Raw genomic sequence first — 20,634 nt, 5'->3', positions numbered from 1 at the left:
TGGTGAGGGGCCAGGCCTTGGCATCGCTTGCACGGACCACCCAAAGCAACAAAGTAGCACGCGTATCTGCCTTGGAAGCTGTACCCTGGGCAGCAGTTGCTGTGGTTACCAACACCAAGCTGATGTATGGTAAACACCCACCGCCACTTGACCTTAGCAGCTACCTCCCTTGCTACCCGTACTTATCTAGTAGTTTAATTCAATTCTATCTCACAAAACGGACGAACCGCCATAGCGTGCGATTAGACCTACGGTTCTCGTTAATCATTCTCAACCAAAGGAGTATTGTCGACCTGCTCCTCTTGGGCTCCCAACAACAGTTATGGCGTAAAAGTATCGATTTTATCAGTGTCACGAGGAAATAGACAACGTCTTCTCGAGGTACTCGACGAAACATCATTTCATTGCGCATCGGACATCAACATTCTTCACGCAATCTTGTCTCAATTGCATTTACTCCTTTCCTCTCTGCCGTGTTTTATTTTTGTCTTCCCTGGCAACCATGGCCGCCATTGACGATCCAGCATCTAATGCAACGACCAAGCTTAATGGCACTGCCGATCGTCCGTCAAGGCCCAAGTCTTCCATATTCAAATCTTTTGTCCACAGACGCAACAACTCAGACGGCACCGAGTTGACTTCGTCTTTCGAGGTCCAACCTACATCCAGTACTGCATATCAAGCCCGAACCGGGCAGAACGACGCTGTGTTGAATCCATACGCTGTTAGCAGCTCAGCCGATATGGGGCTGTCTGGCTTCGCTCGGCAAGGCCGGGCCCTTGGGGAGCTTCACTACAACCAGCAAGAGCAGCCTCCGCGATCACCTCCCAAGAAGACGGATGCGACCTCGAGGTCACCCCAGAAGAACTCGTTTGTCAACGTCTCGTTCAAGGCGTTGGTCAACAAAGACAGTACTGCTGATGGTCGGTCTGTGCCGAGCTCCCCGACAAAGCCCAAGAAGACAAAGTCAACAACAAACTTTGCGACTTTGCTTTCCCGGCCCAAATCATCCAAGAATCTCAAGGGTACAGCAGATGACGGGGCAGCAAATGGCAAGGACAAGGAAAACAGAACTCCAGAAGGCTCCGCGAGCGGGGCCCTATTGCCTACACCCATATATGCCCAATTTGCTACAGCAGGCGCTGAAGACAAGCAGTCTGATTCACCGGGACACTCGCGAGGCAACTCTAGAAGTAACCAGGTGAACGCCTCTGTCACCAACCTGGCTGCGCCAAAGGAGGAGAAGTCCCCTTTGAAGCAGAGGCCAAAGTCATTCCAACCATATTTTCACTCGAAAGCTGACCTCACCCGAACAACCGATGACGCGACTTCAACGCCCAGGGAGACTCAGAATGGCCACAAGTCCTCAACTTGGCACAAGAAAGAAAAAGCCTCGAGGCCCAAGATCGCGAGTGCTTTCTCCGGGTTTGGAGGAAAGACTGTGAAGGGCTCGCCCTCACCCACACCTCCAAGCCCGGAACCAGTCATTGATCCCAAGGATATTGATACCCACTTGGAAGCCATGCTGGATCGACGAAACATACCGGAAAATCAACGGTACAAGATGCGAAGCCTCAGCGACACTATCAAGATGGAATTTATCCGGCAGGACTGGGCTGAAACCCTAGCCAAAAAGAATGCCGAGCAGCAAGCAGCCAGAGATAGCAGTGCTCTGTTGGATACTGCTGGCTCAACCAGTTCTGGTAGTATCGGCTCTATGGAAAAGGAGACTTTGGCCAAGAGCAAGACTAGCCGAGGTAGGACCTTTACACTTTCAAAGGGTGGCAACAAGTCACCGTCCTCCCCAACCAAAAAGAAAGGGGACGGAACCCTCGGTAGACACTTCCGCTCCAAGTCAACTGAGAGCATCGTCAGTGACAGGCCATCCTCGGGTGGCTCCTCCAATGGAGGGGGCTTCTTCTCCAAAGTAAAGCCCCAGCCGGGCCCTGTCGATTTTGTCTCGTATCTTCGTAAAGTTCAGAAGCCGGAACTTGTCGAAGTTGGTAAGCTGCACAAATTGCGGCTGCTGTTGCGCAATGAAACCGTTGCCTGGATCGAGGATTTTGTTCGCCAAGGTGGTATGATGGAAGTCGTCGGCCTGCTCAACCGCATCATGGCCGTCGAATGGAGGTAAGCTTCTACAACGGTGAATGTGTCAAGAGATTCAAGTACGGCTACTGATTCAGATTCTCTAGGGAGGAGCACGAAGATGCACTACTCCATGAAGTCTTGCTTTGCCTCAAGGCACTTTCAACAACTGCCTTGGCTATGCAGTACTTGCACACCATCCAGGGCACCTTATTCCCAGCCCTGATCAACATGATTTTTGATCCCGAGAAGAAGGGACCCAGCGATTTCACCACCAGGAATATCATCACATCGGTTCTATTTACCTACATTGAGAGTTCAAGCCCGCAGGAGCGTGTCAGGCGTGCGGCTACCGTGCTGTCATATCTACGTGATCCCAAGGGCAAGGAGGAGGAGCGGCCAGTCAGCTTTGTGCTTGAGATGCGCAAAGAGCGACCTTACCGTGTCTGGTGCAAAGAAGCCGTCAGTGTCACGAAGGAGGTGTTTTGGATCTTTTTGCATACGCTCAATGTCGTGTCACTACCAGTTGACAAGTGCACCAAGGGCGGCCAGGCACTCGAGGCCGTTCAGAAAGAACCAGCCAGAAATCCTAACGAACCATCATCGTATCTCATACGGCACTTTCCACAGGAGCGACCGCCTGTGCCTGCGGCACCATATGTTGGTGGTGTTGAATGGGACGCAACAAATTACCTTGCATCCCACTTGGAGCTGATGAATGCCATCATTGCCTGTACACCAACTGCTGCAGAGCGCAACGTTCTCCGTGAGGAGTTCCGTATCTCCGGATGGGAGCGGTGTATGGGAGGTTCGCTGCGGCTCTGCAAAGAAAAATTCTACGGTGCCGTGCATGATGGTCTGCGCACCTGGGTTGCTGCAGCGCACGAGGATGGCTGGGACGTCCGTGACGTCCGTTACGGCCCGCCGGCTGACGCTCCAAAGAGTCCGCCCAAGAAGCGAGGCGGCGGCTTGACGCCTGCGGCCAAGAAAAAACTTGACGAGCCAGCACCAAAGCTTCAGCTTGATATTGTGGCTTCACCTGCAGCCGAGGCAAGGATAAACTCTGCCGTCGGAAAACCCCAGGAGTTTTGGCTTTCTTGATGATGGATGATGTACTAAAAGCACAGAAAACAACGCCATTTTTGCATGCCCTTGTTAGGGTAAATGGCACCTAATGTCTGAAGCCAGCGGTCAGGGTTTGTTAGCCATTGTTCACTATACATGTTGTCAGAATTTTACGAAAGTATGAAGTTGAGACGATGTCATGGAGGAGGTTGGTGGCCTGGTCACCGAGAACGTTAGACTGAGGTTGTTGAGCTTTATCTCGGCGTGGGAAGTTTTAAGTCAACGCGCATATTTGGGAGAGTCATTATCATCTTTTCTTCCTCCGCTCGGAGTCCTGTGGCCATTGTTCTTTCGCTTTTTTTTTTTGCTTTTTTTGAGGGTTTCTGCTTATATTTCATGATTCTTCCTCTAAAATTCTCTTTTTTTTTTGTTGGTTTCGGTGCGGGTGTTGATGGTTTTGATGAATCTGAGCTATGTCACTTATGAACATTGACTAAGCTCCAATGAAAACACGATTTATATGATGTTACTGCGTTGAAAAAATGACTGGTGATACGTGCCCACCCACTAGACTATCTAGTTACCAGGTGAGAGAAAGGCATAATACTTGTGAGAATCATGCCCAATGAAGTTCTTCCTTCAGCATGTTCATGGGGCTTAATACGGCTAACCCACACCGTTTTGTTGCTGGGCAACATAGTCATATTATACTTACGGGAGGTAAATATTCACGACCTAAATTGAGCGAACTAGACATACGTGCAGCAGTAAAATCTTCATAGTCGGCACGAGGAAGCAGACAAAACACAATGGAGGGTTGTTTGGGGGAAGGAAAAAAAAACAGGTATCATTCTTCGTGCCACATGTCAAAACTCCGAACATGGTACCATGGACAAGCAAGCCGGCAAAGATGCAGGCGCCAGTGGTTCGTTGATCGCTTGTGGGGAAGTGCAGTAGTGTATTGGTAAGTTATTTACAATCAGTTTGCTAGGTAAATATCTCATGCTACCCCTTTATTCCATACCTACACAAAAGACCCCCAGACAGATGCCCACCAGTTAGCCTCTTGGAAGAGTCGGTACTTTTTCTCGGTTGGGGGCCAGCCTGGACTGGAGTGATTGGAACTCCCTTGATTCGAGTGGATCTTTACCAGAAGAGGGAGTAAAAATTCTTTCAAAAATTGGATTATCGGTATTTAACAGATGACCAACAGCTGCGAGGCCATGACTCCGTCACCCTGGTTGAGGACTTGTGTACTTATGTATGCAAATGATGCATTGCTCATTCTGGTGAGATAGGAGCGAGGTCGACACCCAAAGAGGTAAGTACCTTATGGCTGACGACGACGATTGTTACCCCATCGGTCAATCATTTTGTCAGTAACCAGTTAAGGGTATGGTACTTGCTGCGCTTGATACCTTGCCAGTACAAGTAGTACTACTGTAATTAAGTGTGTGCGGAGGCCGACAGCAGACAATACTACTGTAGCAAATATATCCACCAACAAACACCAAAAAGAGAGTTCCTGTTTTGAATAGCAGGGGAGACCCAGGAGAGTAGCCGTGAAACGGATCCAGCAGAAGACCGATCAATGCAGTGATGGATCTGGCGGATGGCCCTTTTGACCAGAAAGCCGTTGGACGAAAGTAACACTTTGTGCGTTGCAAAGTGCGGTTGTAACCGTTGCGATCTACGACCGTAGTTGGTGCCCATTTAGCCCCGCCGAATGCCCCGCAAGAAGCATCATATCATCCATAACGCATCAAACTCGGACATAATTTACCTCAGTCTCGGTCAAAAAGAAAAGAAAAAAAAAGGTACCTTCTTGGCGTGGTGGTACACAGTCGGCCGCCGGTGCAACTTGTTTCTTGTAGCCCTAGTAGTAGAATTTTTTTTATTTATTTTCTTCATTATTCTTCTTCTGTACCTAAATTGCATGGCAACGAAATCCAGTCGAGTGGATATATAACATATCTGCCAAGATAATAAATCTGTCTGATCCTGTGAAACCTAGGCGCGGGGCTTTTTTGTTTCTTTGGTCAGACAGGCAGGCTACATGTCTTAACTAATGCAACCAACTCCTAAGGTGTCATTACTGGAACTAATTGCCTGGCCGGGCTTTTTAGTGGACACACCCCCACCCGCAACATGTCTGTATCAAAACATGTCCAATTGGCCACCACCAAAAAGTCGATTCCGTTCTTTTCCCAAAGCTATGCCTTGTCATGAAATACTACCTACCTGAGCTACATTAATCACTCCATACATTCAAACAGTAGACTACCGGTAGTTGAGACTATCGATTCCGAGGATAAAATAAGACCATTGACAGAACGGGGCGACCTTGATCTGCCTGTTTGGCCTGGTCATGTACCCTGGGCCCATGCCAAAATAGAGGGGACAACCGCCGATTGGGAACCAGACCCTCACATTGGATCTCAGCCCGCACCCCCGGCCGGCCGGCTGGCTTTTCTTCATCCATCACAACCACCAACCAACCCGTTATCGCCTTTCGCCATGTCAATAAAGTAGGTTGGTGCGCTCTTTGTCATGTCCAGCCTTCTCCTCCCCTTCGTTTCGTGTTTTTTTTTTCTTGCTGCAGAGAAACAACTCCACCACCTACCATACATACCTACATAACCTACAGTAGAGGATGGTCTAGACAAGCGCTACATCTCACTACGGGTCTGCCTACATACCTACCCTTTCTTTACCCACCTGCCTCACCTCCCGACCTACCTCACCTTGCGTGTTTACCCCAACCTTAGCTGACCTGCCACGCGCTTGTGGCGCTGCTCCTACTCTGGTCGTCGTTTTTTTATATATTTTTTCTCCCTCTCATTGTTCCAACCTGCTCCACCACTTCTTAGTCCCCACTGTCGCCTAGGTAGCCTAGATTCTGGGATTGCTACCATGGACTACGATGGCCATTCTTTTCATATTCGTCCATGCTGGGCTGCCAACAACGTCCACCGTCACTACGATGAGACCCACACTAACGATACCGTCAGCTGGGTGATGTTGTCCCGCGAGGGAGACATTGTCAAGTTGCCACACGAGAAAATCATCCACAAGCAAACGTCAAGGATATCACTGGAACTGTCGAGGCCAAGCTCACTAGCCGATGCGCCTGCTTTCGATATCAAGAGTGACAGTGGAACAGTGTATATCACAACTGGGAGGGTACGATTGTTTGATGTTCGATGTTTATGTCTATAATTGCTACTGTTTTTTTTTCTTCTTCTCAATCTATTTGTTTGCTGAGAGATGCTCACACTAAAACAAACAAAAAAAAGGTTATATACCTACCAGCCACACCAACGCCCGAGTTCAAATCGTTTTCAGCGCCCATACTCAACTTTGAGGACACGCACATTGGATCGGGGTGGTTCAGCGCATCTTACTGGACCGGGCTGGTTAGGCCCGTAACGGGTGGCAATGTACCACAAGGCTTGCCACGTCTTGAAATCAAGTTGACGTTCAAGGATGGCGGCTGGAGCGACTTTAGGGAGGCGTACCAGACGATCAGAGATCGTCTTCAACACGCACAGGATATCCGGGCAGAGACAGGCCAGGTGATCGCCGTGGATGAAGATTTGCCGCAATACGAAGAGTCGCCGAGCAATCCACCCGGGTCAAGCACACAATCCTCAGGTCTGGCCGCCCCCTCTCAGCCTTCGCGGACGATATCAACACAGCCACAACCCGACGAGCCTCCGCCAGGGTATGAGGAAGCCCAAGCTCAGGCACTAGGGAACAGGATGGAGGAGGCGGAAAGGAATCAAGCGGAGAGGCATTAAGATATATTTCTCTTTTTTTCTTTTCTTTTTTTCTTCTCTCTCTTCTTTGCATTTACGAAATGTTTCAGGACGATGAATGACTTTACGCGCCAATGAGAAGTTGGATGACGAGCGTTACTGGAAACCACTCTTTGTTGTATATTTAGATTGCCTACAATACCATGATGTCGGTTATGTTTGCCACGAGGGCTTCGGTGTTTGATTAATCTATCTACCTTGGCCTGAACTATACTGTGTTAGCTCTTGGGGTATGAGCTTTCGCTGAACCGTCGCAGCATGGTTCTGTGTGAAGCTGTTTCGGCGTATGATTGAGAGGTAAAAACGGCATGAGACATCGTGAAGAGATCGAGAAAGAAGTATACGCCAACTTCAAAAGAATGATCCGCAAAATCCATACAGAGGCGGCCAATTTTCATGGCGTTATACAGCGCTATAGCCGCAAAGAAAAAATCGGCTAAAAGCTGGTCCTTGCTGACAACAAGCACATCCTGTCATCACGTGATTCTCGGGATTGGCCGGCCAGCCGCCTGCGAGCAAGCAGCCAATCAACGACGGCCAATTGACAGATTCTCGATCCATTCCCATTGACGATTTTCCAGAGCTCCAAAGTCCCGACAGTTCGACTGGTTCCGCTTCTCAAAGCACGCACCGCAACCACGAATTCTCGCAAAAGAACCGACCCAACACGACCGTAAAGGGTTATAATAATCTACAATCGATCAAAATGGGTTTCTGGGACACGATAGGTGATTTGTACGAGGCCGCCAAGCCATGGGGCGAGGCCGAGGCCGAGGCACCTCCTGCCGAGGAGAAGGAGGCTGAGGTAAATAAACCATCTGTTCATCGATTCCATCACGCGACCTAGAACTGGCAAAGCTTTGCGGGTGTCCTGAAGAGATCGATCGCGTCGCGCAACGGCCTTTCTGGGTCGTTTGTGGCGGAATGAGCTCATTCTTGGAGCAAGCTACACAACCTGATATGGATCGGACCAAGCTAACCATGACTTTTGCGCTGTCAGAAGGAAGAGTCCACCGAGGAGACCGCTGCCAAGGAGGAGTCCAAGGAGGAGCCTGCTGCCGAGGAGGAGAAGGAGGAGGAGAAGGAGGAAGAGGAAGAAGAGGAGGAGGAAGAAGAGGAAGAGGAGGAGGAGACCGTCGACCCCAAGGACAAGTTCGAGGAGGGTTAGTACCGATACCGACCCATATCTGCAATACCTCCACTCAGCCAGAAGCGGTTTTCATCTCGAAGGCCTTATGTGCCATGACGGCAAGCCGCTGCCCTACATAACCTAGATGCTAACTTGGACTCAAAACAGAATGCAAGAACTCCAAGCAGTGCGCCCCGGCCAAGCACCACTACGACGAGTGCGTCGAGAGGGTCACCAACGCGACGCCGAGCGACTCGGACGAGAAGGAGGACTGCGTTGAGGAGTGTAAGTATTTCAAGCTTTTGGTCACTAGTCTTGCCACATGACTATCGGGAGAAGGTTGAATTGTACGCGTTGCTGACGTCTCCTTACCCAATGTCCTCAGTCTTCCACCTCGCCCACTGCGCCACTCAGTGCGCCGCCCCCAAGCTGTGGTCTGTCCTCAAATAAGCAGTACAGCTGTTATGATCCTTTGGCCGCCGACGTCGATTTGCAGAAATGTATCAACATAAAAACAATAACCCAGAGGCATGACAAGCTTGCGGCACCTCTTATCGTGGGGAAGTGTGGCCACCAATCAAACGGAGGAGGCAGTCGATGTGCGAAAGAGAAAAAGAAAACTGTAGCCCTTTTCTTCACCAAGTACTATTGGTTATTCATTATACGTCGCCGGTTTGGGGACGAGGAGGGTGTTCTAGCCATGTTCCTGTGTACCATAGACCAGCTACCCTGCATCATATCAAAGACTTTTTAGACTCTTAAGTGTGGAACAATGTCTGCTGAGTTGGGTCGTGTATCAACAATACATGTGTTTTTTTTGTATTTGGGTTGAATGTGAAGAGAGAGAGAGAGAGCATGAAGTTGATAAGCGCACTTAACTTGAATGAGATATATCTGATATATCTGCGGGAAAACAGACATAAGGTAGGTCATGCCGACATTCCCATACCGTCATCCTTTCTCGATGCCATTGGCATTGCAAGCAGCATCAAGTACAACAAATTGAGAATTGCGCTCACATCCCGGTAGTTTGAGGCCTTGACTTGCGCAGGGCTTTGCCCTTTTTGGCATTTTGAGTTATACGAGCTGCCCATATACATAGCACAGGCAGGAAGGACTTTGCTGACGGTATTGGGCCATAAAGGGCAGAGCGATGGGACCTACCTTTATAACATTAAGGCCTCCTTTTCCCACCTCTCTTGCAACAACTGGCGATATGGCTCACGATAGAATGCTGGCAGCTTTTTTCTTTTTTTTTTTTTTTTTTTTTTTTTTTTTTTTTTTTTCCTCTCCATAATTGGTCCAGACATTTTCCGTTGAGGACTTGAAGCTCTTGAAGGACAATATCAGTTCTCCCCCGCAGTCTTTCCGCAGCTCCCGGGCGGTGGGGCGTTGTTCGAGGCGACAACCCTGGGAGTGCTGTCTTGTGCTGAGTGTAGCCTCCATGTTTATCGTCGAGACTTCATGGCATTTTTTTGAGTTATAGTTTTCGCTATAACAGCTTCAGCGTTGGATATGTCCTCGGTCCATAATTCCAAAAGGGCGAGGATCAGTTTTCTCCGCGTGACCTCCACTTCTCATCTCAATGACCAGAAATTTTGAAAGCTAACCTTGGAAGAAGCAGCTTCATTCTTTGGTCAACAAAGTACCAGATATCTACTTTAGTATGCGTCCCACGGAAGTTCGGTTGGTTGGTGACTGTCCGCAACTCGGCTTGATAAGTTGGCTGCCGGCATGGGGGGATGGGGGGTTCATCTCGCACTCCTTGTTCCATGTTTTTTACCAATCCACGATAAGTTACAATTTTATCCGTAGTCCACTCGCCGACAAGAATGAAAAGCTGGGATATGGCACCGATTTGGCCGACTAGAAGCTACAGCTATGAATGCAGATTTATGTTATCGACGTCTTTTTCACCCTCTGGGATTCTGCGATTCTGCGAATGAGACCTTGTAGTACTTCTCGACGCGCGTGAGTGGATCACATTCAGCAAACTCTATCCCAGGCCATAGCCCTGCAGGGCTCGATGCTACTTGATAACGAGGAGGACTGTGTGTTCCGTTTTTTTTTTCTCCGTCGAAACAAACAATGAGATGAACATACGTGCGGGTATTAAGAAATGTCTCGTCGGTGATATTTCCTCTCACTTGCGAGCGAGATCCTGCCAGCGTAGAAAAGAAAAAAAAAGTTGAGTTTCTCACTCAAGGAGTAGCCTGGTGCTAGCCTGTGAGAATCGAACGGCAAAGAACAACTCCCGAACTGCCCCAGACTCGGCACCTTGCCAAACACTTGTTCCCTGCCAAGGGAGCTCGCTCGGCTTTCGGAGCCATCAAGGTTTTGTAAAGGACGAATTGCTGCAGTTTATTGTGGTTACGCGGCAGTATAACTTTGGCTTAAGTTCTTGCTTTTGCTTCTGGGGTGCGCCGTCATAACATCTGTAAATTCAAGGTATATTCGGTCTCATCTCAAGTTATATACTCTGACCAACTTGAACGATCTGAACCATTTCGTAGCCTTCCTTTTCTTGGACACCGATAGCCACCTAATAAATGGTATCGCGGGGGGTGGGTGGGTACATGGGGAACTTACTTGTAGTACGTAAGGGCATAGGAATAAACAGGGTTCAAAGGTTATGGCCCGCACTCTACCTTGCGAATCCAGACATCTGCTGTTGCGATTTGAATCAGGCGTTTTGACGAAGAAGCCTCGGTAATCTATGTGCATATTACTTTGTGCTACGGTAGAAGTTTTGGGATGGATAGGACGGTAGGGAACTTGGCTGCAGACGGGCGTATTCTCTATACGCTGAACGTGGGTTAGCTGCAAGCCATGATCCAGGCTTACCCCAACTAGAAAACTAGAAGCTCGGCAACACGAGCTGAATTCATGTACGTACGAGGTTGAGAGCTAACTAATTACCAAAAGGGCCCTACGGGCCAAAATGATTTAATCTTTTTGACGCCTACCTAGAGGCTCTCAGAATTGCATTGGGTACGAGTTTAGACTAGTGGCTTGCTTGGCAGACAAAGGATTCTGCAAATGATGAGCATGTTGATAAGTCTCTTTTACGCCGTTTCTTTTTTATCTGTGTCGGCACGGGGGGAAGCATCGTATCTTGGGAAAAGCCGAGCTTGTTGAGCTGCGCGTCAAGCCAAACAGCGGGCACCCGGATAATTGATGTAATTGTAGGCGCCGATTGGCAGGAACCTTGGTGCGGGGATTGGGTTCTTACAAGGGTGTTATCCCAAATAAGGTAGGCAGTTAGAATTGATTGCAAGCATAATGAAACCCTGCGCTCACTTGACCTCTAGAAACCTGGCCCAAGCGACAGCCTGAAGGAGGGTCAAGGGGCTGTTATCCACGTGCTTCACGGCTATGCGGGTTGATAACTATGGTCGATTGTGTTCGCCTAGTCTAGTGCAATTTACGTACGAAGGTCTAGACTGGACTACCTTAGTCAAATATGCTACCAGACTAACTAACTCGAGAAAACTTGATCTGTAGTAAGGCAGGAGCTTTTTGTTACTTCCTCGCACCTTATGCCTAGAATAATCTACATCTTGAGGGAGACTGCTTTCCAAAAAAAAAACCTACCCTCCCGAGACCCAATTCACTGGTTGACTGGGTCCAGTCTTCCCCGATCGCAGGCAGCGAGATCAAATTCTCGGGTTTCCATTGTGCGACACCCCCGGCATTTTCTGTCAATAACACGCGACACTCGCGCCAACGACACATAGGTACATATAGTCCCTGACATTTAGTGCCAGGAACAACCGTCGCGCCACACAGGTCACTAAACCGCGCGCCACAGGGCAAACAAAACTTGTAAGCCAAGGGGACCTGCAGAAGTGCCAATCCACAATAGTGGTTGGTGGCTCCCGTACGCAAACATGTCGAGCATCGACAAGGATACAATCATTGAGCCCAGCCAGCAGCACCTCGATGGTTCGAACAAGTACAAGGACTCGGATGGTGGCAGAATACAAGAGTCTCAGTCGCATATTACAGAGCCCGATTCTGCCGAGCTAAGAGACCATGCAGATGACCAAGATGGAGGATTTACACGGTCTCGCATCAGCATCGGCGCAGCAATCCACGATGGCCGTCCTACAACGGCCCCGGATGGATCAACCGTTTTCTACAAGGTCTACAAGCGCAGATGGTTCGGTGTTATCCAGTTGACACTCTTGAATGTCATTACTAGTTGGGATGTAAGTTGGTTCCCGGCAGCATTGACATGACGACATCTGGAAATTTGGAATGCGGTGCTGATAGTCCATCTTCCGACCTCAGTGGCTCACCTTTGCGCCCATCCCAGCAAGCTCGGCAGCTTACTTTCAGGTCACCGAGTCCGAGATCAACTGGTACAGTACAGCAACGTTACTGTGCATCGCAGCATCTGCGCCAATGGTAATCTACACCCTTCGCAATGGGCCGAAGCCTGCCATATTCGCAGCATCCGCACTGGTTCTCGCCGGGAACTGGATTCGCTATGGCGGGTCCCGCGCTTCGTCTGGTTCGTACGGCGTCGTTATGTTCGGTCAAATCCTATGCGCCATTGCACAGGCTCTTGTCTTGGCCTCGCCGGCCCGCTACTCAGATCTCTGGTTCACCGATAGGGGCCGCGTGGCCGCGACCGCCCTCATGTCACTCGCCAATGCCCTGGGCGCTGCTTTGGGTAGCTTGATCATTCCTTTCATGGTCGAAAAACCAGAGGACGTGCCGGACATGCTTCTCTGGGTCTCCATCATTGTAAGTCTCCCCTCACAGCGAACCCCGGCTTTACTTACTTTTAGCTGACTCGGGAATCACTATCACCACCCCTGAAGGCAACTGTATTTTCGATTACCGGTTTTTTCGTCCCTGCCGCGCCCCCGACTCCCGTTGCAGCCTCGAGCGAAACGCCCAAGGAGGGGCTAATCTCTTCGCTGCGGATCGTGTCGAGCTCCCCTGAGGCCTGGATGATCATGATCCCATTCGCCGTCTACGTGGGATTGTTCGACGCCATATCGTCCCTCCTGGCCCAGATGATGGTGCCGCATGGTTACTCGGAGGACGAATCGGGAATCGGCGCCGCGGTGCTCATCGTCGTCGGCCTGGTCGCGGCCGCCATCTCCAGCCCCATAATCGACCGCACCAAGGCCTTTGTGCTGAGCATCAAAATCTTCATCCCCTTCATCGCCCTGTCCTACCTCGTCTTCATCTGGATGCCTGAGACGCATTCCGAGGGGGGCGTCGCCGGTCCGTACGTCGTCCTCGCCGTCCTGGGCGCCACATCCTTCGCCCTGCTCCCCGTCGCCCTCGAGCTGCTCGTCGAGTTCACGCACCCCATCAGCCCAGAGGTCACTTCCACCTTTGCCTGGGCCGGTGGCCAGCTGCTCGGTGGCTGCTTCATCCTGATCGGCGACGCTCTCAAGGAGGGGCCCGAAGGGAACCCGCCGGGTAACATGAAACCCATGTTGATCTTCCAGGCCGTCGTCGCCCTGGTCGGTGCCATCCCGCCGCTGTGTTTGGGATTTTTCGGAAGAGGCGACAAGATCAAGCTGAGGAGAGTTGCGTCCGATGTGCGGACGAGGCAAGAGGATGCGACGGCGTGAGTTGTTCGTGGGATCTCTTTTGTTATTATAGTCGCCATTTTTGCCGTTGAATTTAGAGTTTGGAAAAAGACCACCTTTCTAGATATGGTGTCCCTGTTCTCGTGCTTGGTATACCTTGCAACATGCGTGACAATGCCCCCAAACCCTTTCGTTTTCGTCGTGCAAAATTAAAATTACTATGTTCAAAGTTGCAAGAATTAAGTTGCAAAAATTACAAGAATCGACATGGAGGCCAAACGCCTCAAGTATACCCCTCCCGCTCCTCAGGAGTGAGATAACATCGCGCTGTTCGTGTGTTTTTTTTTCAGCATTCCAAGTAACAAAGAAGAAAGAAAAAAAAGGAGGAAAAAAAAAAAAAACTTAATTCCATCAAACCCACTTGCTCTAGGCAGCCAGCGCAATCTTGTCACCGTTAGCAGCAGGCCTCACGCCCAGCCTCTCCTCCCACTCGACCCTCAACCTCTCCATCTCGCGCCAGCAGTCGGCGCCCTGCTCCTCAAACTCGTCGAGCGCATCCTGGGTCAGCTCGACCGCGTCCCAGCGCCTGCCCTTGCCCCTGGAAAGGAAGCCCTTCTCGCTCTCGTCGGGGCCTCCCCTCGGGTGCGAGGCCAGGCGGCCGTCCCAGCCCCAGCCCTGGACCTCGGTCTTCTTGGCCGCCAGGGTGCCGCGCCAGCGCGAGCAGGCGCTCCCCCACTTGGAGCGGTGCGCCTCCATGTCGTCGAGCCGGCCTTGCTCCTCGAGCGCGATCCACACGGGAGTGATGGCCGCGTTGTAGGGCGACCCGACGTGCCAAACCGACCCGATCCAGCGCGTGACGTACATGACGAGGCCCCAGAGCACGCTCAGTACATAAGGCAGGGCAAATATGGCCGTGTTGGTGATGCCCGGGTGCGTGAGGTACATACGCGGCGCCACCAGATTGTTGTTGTTGTTGTTGTTGTTGCTGTCATCCTTGGCATTATCCTCGCCGAGGAGGTATTTCCTGACGTGAGGCTCAGCCTTGGGCAGCGTCGACGAGAAGACGAGTATGTCGTTCAGGCGCTTGACGCAGTCGTAGGCGTCGTGGTGGCGCAGGCCCTGCGGGTCAGACATGGAGAAGTCGTCGGGCCCGGGAGTGACGCTCCCCTGCCATATTATCCTGGCGGGGCTCAAGGCCTCCTCTCCGATCTGCTCGGGCGTCCGCCTGAGCAGGGGCAGCAGCGCGTGGGCGAGCATGTAGTGGCCAAACAGATTAGCGGTGAAGGTCTCGCCGAGCAGCTCCGCCGTGGTCCGGCCCTCGGCGATTGCCTGCTCTTTGGTGAGGATGCGTCCGGTCAGCGGGTCCACGAGGGTGCCCTTGGCGGCGTTCTTGAACGTGGGCCACGTGAAGGCGGTGGGGAGCCCCTTGGTGACCACCTGCACAAAGACTCGCCACCAGTTGAGACCCGTCCAGTTGCCGTAGCCCGCGTTGAGGATTATCGAATCGAGGCGCGGGACGCGAACCGACGTCGGGCAGTTGCTGCCGGCCGCGGGTGCACCGCCGTCCTTGAGCAGGTTGGCGGCGGCGTAGACGCTACGCAGGTTGCACAGGTCAACGAGGATGCCGACCAGGTGTATCCTCGCGATGGTCGATTCAGGGTCGTACGAGGAGCCCGCGCGGGCCCTCAGCTTCTTCGCCTCGGCTGCCTTGCGAACATGCTTTCGGAGTATGTCGATAGTCTGCTGGGACTTGGACTTGCTTCGGGTGGTCACGATGAGGATGAGGTGCGAGGTGAGGGAGCGTTTAGCCAGGAATTCGTCGATCAGGCGCTCCGCGATTCCGGTACCGACGCCGCTGTGGAAACACGAGTGGAAAACGAGGGTTAGTGAGGGGCGCGCTCACTTGTTTGGTGGTGTGGTCGAGTAGTGGCGAGAGTGCGTGCGCGCAGGGCGCTGAGAACATCGTGCATGCAGGTGATATCGATTAAGTGAAACTAAAATATTGTTTTATTTATCTTACCTGTTTGTTCCTGTCACCAGTACGAAAAGTTGATCGCGGCTAGGAACGTCGCCCCAAGGGGCGGCTACAGGGACGGCCATTTGGGGGTATGACTGGTGGGCAAGTAACAAAAAAAAAAAATTAGAAAATTAAAAGAGACCAACGTAAAAAAAATGAAGCCAGATCGGCAGGTCGATTGCGGTGTAGAACTGAGTTCTGCAAGCCACTACTTATTATTTGCTGGTTCTAAATGTTATGCACTTGTTTCTCTACCAACGCCTTAGTATAAAATTGGTAAAGGATTTCGTCTTTAATAACTTGTAGAGCACATGCAAAATGAAAAGATTAAATGCGAACAGTCGTAAACAAGCTCAACTTTGTAATTCCCGGATTCGAGACGGAGGTTGCCGTTTGGCGGTGTCTCTGGTTCAGGCCAGGACCCTGACCGTGGTTGGAATAAATCAACCCAGGCGGGGTCTTCTCCGCCCCGCCTAGGATGGTACGGGACATGCAGCGTACGCTGTTTGTACCTGGCAACTGCCGATCTAGGGGGGTTAGCCACGCGATGCCTAAGATTCTAGCTGCCATTCTAGGCAACACTGAGGCTGTGTTAAGGTACCTGACCTGATAAGCTACAGTAAGTGTACATCAACAACGAGTTACTTCAAGTCATGTTCGTCTCATCTGACACTAAGCTTTTATGGCATGAGGAAAAAATCATCCTTCAGCCAGTCAGGTATCGTTTTGTGAACATCCATCTACTTTTCGATATCGAATGATCGCAAATATCCGTTTTTGCCGGGCATAATTGAGTTTCGTCATCTCATTTATCAGTGCCTCTCGGTGACGAAACGGTCGGCGAGCCTCAGTTATGGGGATTTTTTTTTTGTTTATAGTTTTGAGTTTCACTTGATTCCTTCTGTGACCAGAAAAGCCGGTCTGTGTGTTATTTATCTTATTTTTAGGCTTCATTTGCAGCGACAAGACCTTCTACGATGGTAGCAAAGGTCCTGATATTTGCTGGAGCGCCAGCCAGTGACAGTCTTGATTGGACGTCAACATTACTGCTTAACCATCTCATAGAGCCCATCGCCCACTTCGCCGGCCAGCCGTATGAGGCGAATCCCAGGAATGACACAACCACCATATCTATTCTGGAACATGCAGTATGGAGGTCCTTGCCATTGAACAGGCGCAAGGCGGCGACGGCCCTGGGGGATGCTACACAGCCAGGCTATGATAATCCATGGCAGGCCCCGCGGTACTCGAGCCAAGAAGATACCGATTTCTTTACCACAGGGGACATAACCCACCAGAACAATACGGAGACTTCATTCCGGTCCTCCGCCTCGGATCAGAGCGATGGCAGCCAACAACAGCTGTTCTCGCAGTTTTGCGAAAAGTCGCTGGCGGTGCATGACGACATACCCTCTTCTGAACTGGATGCCGTCTCCTCCAGCCAAGAGCAGTCCTCCTTCCTCACAGAGTCATCTACATCATTTTTATCCGCGCCTCACAGTGGCGAGTTCTCCCCTCGGCCTCCGCTGCAGCCAGCCTTTGCCCCTGGAGCACATATTAGCGATCTGGCCGATCTTCCCTCTGCCGCCCACATTGAGAGCATCCACCCACAGACCATGACGGTCAACCTTGTCGTCGGTGTCATCTCCATCGAGCCGGTGCGCCAGGTCCGCACCCGCTGGGGCGGCACGCGAACCTTGGCTGAGGTTGTGGTGGGCGACGAGACCAAGTCGGGCTTCAGCATTACCTTCTGGTTTGATCCGGACTCGGCGGCAGCTGCAACGGCCCGCAATCCGCTCGAGGACCTCCGCCGTCAGGACGTGATCATGGTCCGCAACGTCGCCCTCCACACCTTTATGCGCAAGGTGCACGGTCAGGGTTTGAGGAGGGCCGTGACCAAGGTGCACCTGCTGCACAGGAGGCGGCTTGCTGCCGACGACGATGGTGGCTGCTACTCAGCTGCCGAGCTGGCTTCTTGCGTAAGGAATCCCGCCGCCCATCCGCAGCTTCAAAAGACGACTCGGGTCAGGGAATGGGTTACAAGGTTTGTAGCCGGCAGCGGAACCAAGTTCCAAGGTGGTAAGCGCAAGAGAGAAGCGCAAGGACTGCGTGCATGGGACGTACCGCCTCCACATGACACCCAGTAAATTTAGACGCCTGCAGCTTACTAAGTTGTGTGGGCTATCATCCAGCTTCTTGTGATGAAGGTAGATGAGGTTGGCACATGTAAGTGTTACTGAGCAAGCCTACAAGTAATAAGTGGATCTGAAGTGGTAACATATAAGTATATTCCGGAACATTTTACAAAAATAGTAATTATAATAGGAGATCCAACGTCAAGAGACGGCAAACACTTTTTCAACTCTTGGAATCAGCTGCCTCTGTCGCGGGTTTTTCTTTCTCCTCTTCAACCGGCACCACAACTTGGCCGGCCTCGGGGGAAGGATCTGCTGGCTTGTCCTTCAGATTAATCCAGCGGAATCCGCACGCGATGAAAAATGACACTATAGCGCAGACAACAGCAACATAGAAGGTATTTTTCAACCCGACCAAGTAAGCAAAACGCAAGTCATCATACACCTTGTCGAACCCACCGGCTTCGGTGATCAGAGGCCCCAGGTCTGCGGATGCGGTCAGGTTACTCAGGGTCTGGCGGATGTTGGAGGCGCCCGTCTCGAGCAGCAGCGCCGGGGGGAGGAACGGCACGCTGGCGGCGGCCGAGGTGACGATGCCGTTCTGGAAGGCGCTCTGGGCGATGGCGCTGAAGACGGCGCCGCCCATATTCTGGAAGAACTGCACGGCCGAGGTGCCGACGGGGATCCAGTCGTGCGGCAGGACGTTCTGGACGACGATGATGCCGACCTGGAACCCCGGGCCAGTCCCCACGCCCGCAATGAGCTGGAACCCGAACCAGGCCGCCATCGGCGTGGTCAGGGTCCAGGTGGTGATGAGGCCCGCGCCGACGGCAAACAAGACCATGCCGATCAGGGCGATGGGGTTGTAGTACCCAACCACGGTCGTGACCACTCCGGAGGCGATGCTGCAGATGACGGAAGAGATGAGCAGCGGAAGCAGCTTGAAGCCAGCGTCAATGGCCTTGTCGCCAAAGATTGCTTGGAAGTAAATGGCTATTTTGCAGAAAGGGGTAAGGAGAACTATCAGCATTGTATCTTTCAAGAATTGAAAGGGGCAAAAAAGAAAAAACAGAAAAAAGAAAGAAAGAAAAAGAAAAAAATAGGCATACTAACCAATGTAAACAATCAAAGGTATGAAAGCCGAGGAGAAAGACACGGAAAAGGCAAACGCAAGCACGGTATCTCGGTTCTTGAAAAGCCTCGGCGGCAGCATCCCATCGTCTCCCATGCGCACTTCCACCCAGACAAAGATTGCGCACAGCACGGCGGTGGCGACAAAGAGCCCGATGATCTGGGGGCTGTTCCAGGCAAACTCGGTTCCTCCCCACTGGATGGCCATGATGAAGCACACCAATGCCGGGAAGAGGACGGCGATGCCGTACAGGTCAATGTCCCTGATTCGGTTGATGAGGCTCTTGCGCTGAGGGTTGTTGTCGCGGTTTATGTGAACAAAGAAGATGACGACGAGGATGGAAACGGCACCAATCGGGATGTTGATCCAGAAGCACCAGCGCCAGTTTACTGTTTTGGGATCTTGTTGTCAGTTACTTGATATGACAAAAAAGAAAAGAGACTCTCTCCCTCCCCTTGCCTGCTTGGACGGGGGACAAGAACATACTGTGGTCAGTAAACACGCCACCAAGCAAAGGCCCAGCAACGCTCGCGACACCAAAGACGGCGCCCGTCATGCCAAAAGCCACCGGGCGGTGGTGCAGTGCCAAGGTGAAGCCCGTGATGACCACTGTGCCCGAGAAAAGACCGCCGCATCCCGCCCCGGCGACGGCTCGGCCCAAGATGAAGATTTCGGAAGTTGGAGCGATGGCACAGATCATGGAGCCGAGCTCAAAGATGAAGATACTGGACAAGAAGGTCCATTTGATGTTGAAGATGGTGTACAGTCGGCCATACAGAAGCGTGAGGGCACAGTTGGTGAGGAGATAGGCGGCTCCATACCACTAAATTCGAAATTTGCCACAAAGGGGCCCTCCCGTGTCAGCGCATCGAGAACAATAAGAACAATGTTTTAAACTTCCTCTGGCACAAAACTTGATGCTTACACCAATATCTTTGACGGTTCCAAACTCGCTGGTGATGGTACCGAGGGCCGGGGCTAGGATGGTCTGATCCAGAGCCAACAGCAGCACCGAGAGGTTCAGAGCTGCAATGACGACGATGGCCTTGCCTTTCGAGGGATAAACGGTGTCGTCCTTGCCCACTATTCGCTTTCCAGAGATTGAGGAGCTGGTCCTGGACCAGGGCTTGTTGGATGTGTTTTTGTTCATCTGTTGCTTCCCCGTGAAATCAAATGCAGAGTTCACCTCTTGTGCCAGATGAGACGTAGAATCTATCTCTTTGGGGAAAGTGACTTCTGCAGACCTGGAAGACATGCTGGGTCGATATTTTGGAGTTGGAGTAAACTCCCAAAGTGGGTGCTCATTTACGGCGAGGCTCTTTTTTTTTTTCCTTTGTCACTTTCTGTCGTATTTCTGTCGATTCAAAACAGGGGAGCTCGACGAAAAGATTGAGCCCCAAGGTGCCTCAAGATCCTCAAGACGGGTTGCCTTATGGGCAAGAATATTAGGCAGGCTATATATCAACTAGAATAGAAATGATTCTCGAGAACATGACATGATATCCCGTCTGACTTGTCCTCTTTTTTTTTCTTTTTTGTTTCACTGCTTTTGAAGATCGCAAAGTCAGCCCTTTTTACGACTTATATTATGGACTCTGGCCCGATATGGTAATGCATCGGCAAACTTCATCAGAACCACATGGCTCTTGGAGATTTATTTTTGGGGGGTTCGGTAAAGCTTGGTAACCCGAGTTC

The 20,634-nt window shown here is 51.4% G+C and overlaps 9 protein-coding genes across 9 annotated transcripts; 7 read left to right on the top strand and 2 right to left on the bottom strand.

The window, feature by feature from the left end:
* Window positions 1-502: 502 nt before the first annotated feature.
* On the top strand, window positions 503-3,189 carry PgNI_04233 (uncharacterized protein; the record flags this gene model as incomplete). Its single annotated transcript, XM_031124284.1, has 2 exons — window positions 503-2,130; window positions 2,196-3,189. The coding sequence occupies 2 exons, from the start codon at window positions 503-505 to the stop codon at window positions 3,187-3,189; spliced, it is 2,622 nt and encodes an 873-aa protein (XP_030984556.1).
* A 2,877-nt stretch (window positions 3,190-6,066) lies between these two features.
* Window positions 6,067-6,953, top strand: PgNI_04232 (uncharacterized protein; the record flags this gene model as incomplete). The annotated part of the gene is made up of 2 exons (XM_031124283.1): window positions 6,067-6,336; window positions 6,450-6,953. 2 exons carry the CDS (start codon window positions 6,067-6,069, stop codon window positions 6,951-6,953), a joined length of 774 nt encoding a protein of 257 aa, XP_030984555.1.
* Window positions 6,954-7,561: 608 nt separating this feature from the next.
* On the top strand, window positions 7,562-8,855 carry PgNI_04231 (uncharacterized protein). Its single transcript, XM_031124282.1, has 4 exons — window positions 7,562-7,776; window positions 7,972-8,134; window positions 8,269-8,385; window positions 8,486-8,855. Exons 1-4 carry the CDS (start codon window positions 7,678-7,680, stop codon window positions 8,548-8,550), a joined length of 444 nt encoding a protein of 147 aa, XP_030984554.1. The 5' UTR covers window positions 7,562-7,677; the 3' UTR covers window positions 8,551-8,855.
* Window positions 8,856-11,552: 2,697 nt separating this feature from the next.
* PgNI_04230 (uncharacterized protein) lies at window positions 11,553-13,767 on the top strand. Its single transcript, XM_031124281.1, has 4 exons — window positions 11,553-11,837; window positions 11,912-12,311; window positions 12,394-12,852; window positions 12,930-13,767. The coding sequence occupies exons 2-4, from the start codon at window positions 11,991-11,993 to the stop codon at window positions 13,695-13,697; spliced, it is 1,548 nt and encodes a 515-aa protein (XP_030984553.1). The 5' UTR covers window positions 11,553-11,837; window positions 11,912-11,990; the 3' UTR covers window positions 13,698-13,767.
* Window positions 13,768-14,081: 314 nt separating this feature from the next.
* Window positions 14,082-15,974, bottom strand: PgNI_04229 (uncharacterized protein; the record flags this gene model as incomplete). Its single annotated transcript, XM_031124280.1, has 2 exons — window positions 15,676-15,974; window positions 14,082-15,510 (listed from the first exon to the last, which is right to left on the bottom strand). The coding sequence occupies exons 1-2, from the start codon at window positions 15,753-15,755 to the stop codon at window positions 14,082-14,084; spliced, it is 1,509 nt and encodes a 502-aa protein (XP_030983387.1). The 5' UTR covers window positions 15,756-15,974.
* Window positions 15,975-16,649: 675 nt separating this feature from the next.
* On the top strand, window positions 16,650-17,819 carry PgNI_04228 (uncharacterized protein; the record flags this gene model as incomplete). Its single annotated transcript, XM_031124279.1, has 1 exon — window positions 16,650-17,819. One exon carries the CDS (start codon window positions 16,650-16,652, stop codon window positions 17,817-17,819), a length of 1,170 nt encoding a protein of 389 aa, XP_030983388.1.
* A 38-nt stretch (window positions 17,820-17,857) lies between these two features.
* PgNI_04227 (uncharacterized protein) lies at window positions 17,858-18,364 on the top strand. The gene is made up of 2 exons (XM_031124278.1): window positions 17,858-17,898; window positions 17,986-18,364. Exons 1-2 carry the CDS (start codon window positions 17,874-17,876, stop codon window positions 18,141-18,143), a joined length of 183 nt encoding a protein of 60 aa, XP_030983392.1. The 5' UTR covers window positions 17,858-17,873; the 3' UTR covers window positions 18,144-18,364.
* On the bottom strand, window positions 18,031-20,194 carry PgNI_04225 (uncharacterized protein; the record flags this gene model as incomplete). Its single annotated transcript, XM_031124276.1, has 4 exons — window positions 18,031-18,800; window positions 18,921-19,328; window positions 19,426-19,762; window positions 19,865-20,194. The coding sequence occupies 4 exons, from the start codon at window positions 20,192-20,194 to the stop codon at window positions 18,031-18,033; spliced, it is 1,845 nt and encodes a 614-aa protein (XP_030983394.1).
* On the top strand, window positions 18,664-19,126 carry PgNI_04226 (uncharacterized protein; the record flags this gene model as incomplete). Its single annotated transcript, XM_031124277.1, has 2 exons — window positions 18,664-18,817; window positions 18,939-19,126. Coding segments are annotated over 2 exons (342 nt in total), but the record flags the coding sequence as incomplete, so codon positions are not given.
* Window positions 20,195-20,634: the final 440 nt, after the last annotated feature.

The sequence above is a fragment of the Pyricularia grisea genome (assembly GCF_004355905.1).
Source record: "Pyricularia grisea strain NI907 chromosome Unknown Pyricularia_grisea_NI907_Scaffold_2, whole genome shotgun sequence".
In the NCBI taxonomy this organism is placed as follows: domain Eukaryota; kingdom Fungi; phylum Ascomycota; class Sordariomycetes; order Magnaporthales; family Pyriculariaceae; genus Pyricularia; species Pyricularia grisea.
The sequence above is the reverse complement of the archived record's forward strand: the minus strand, read 5'-3'. Positions and strand labels throughout refer to the sequence as shown.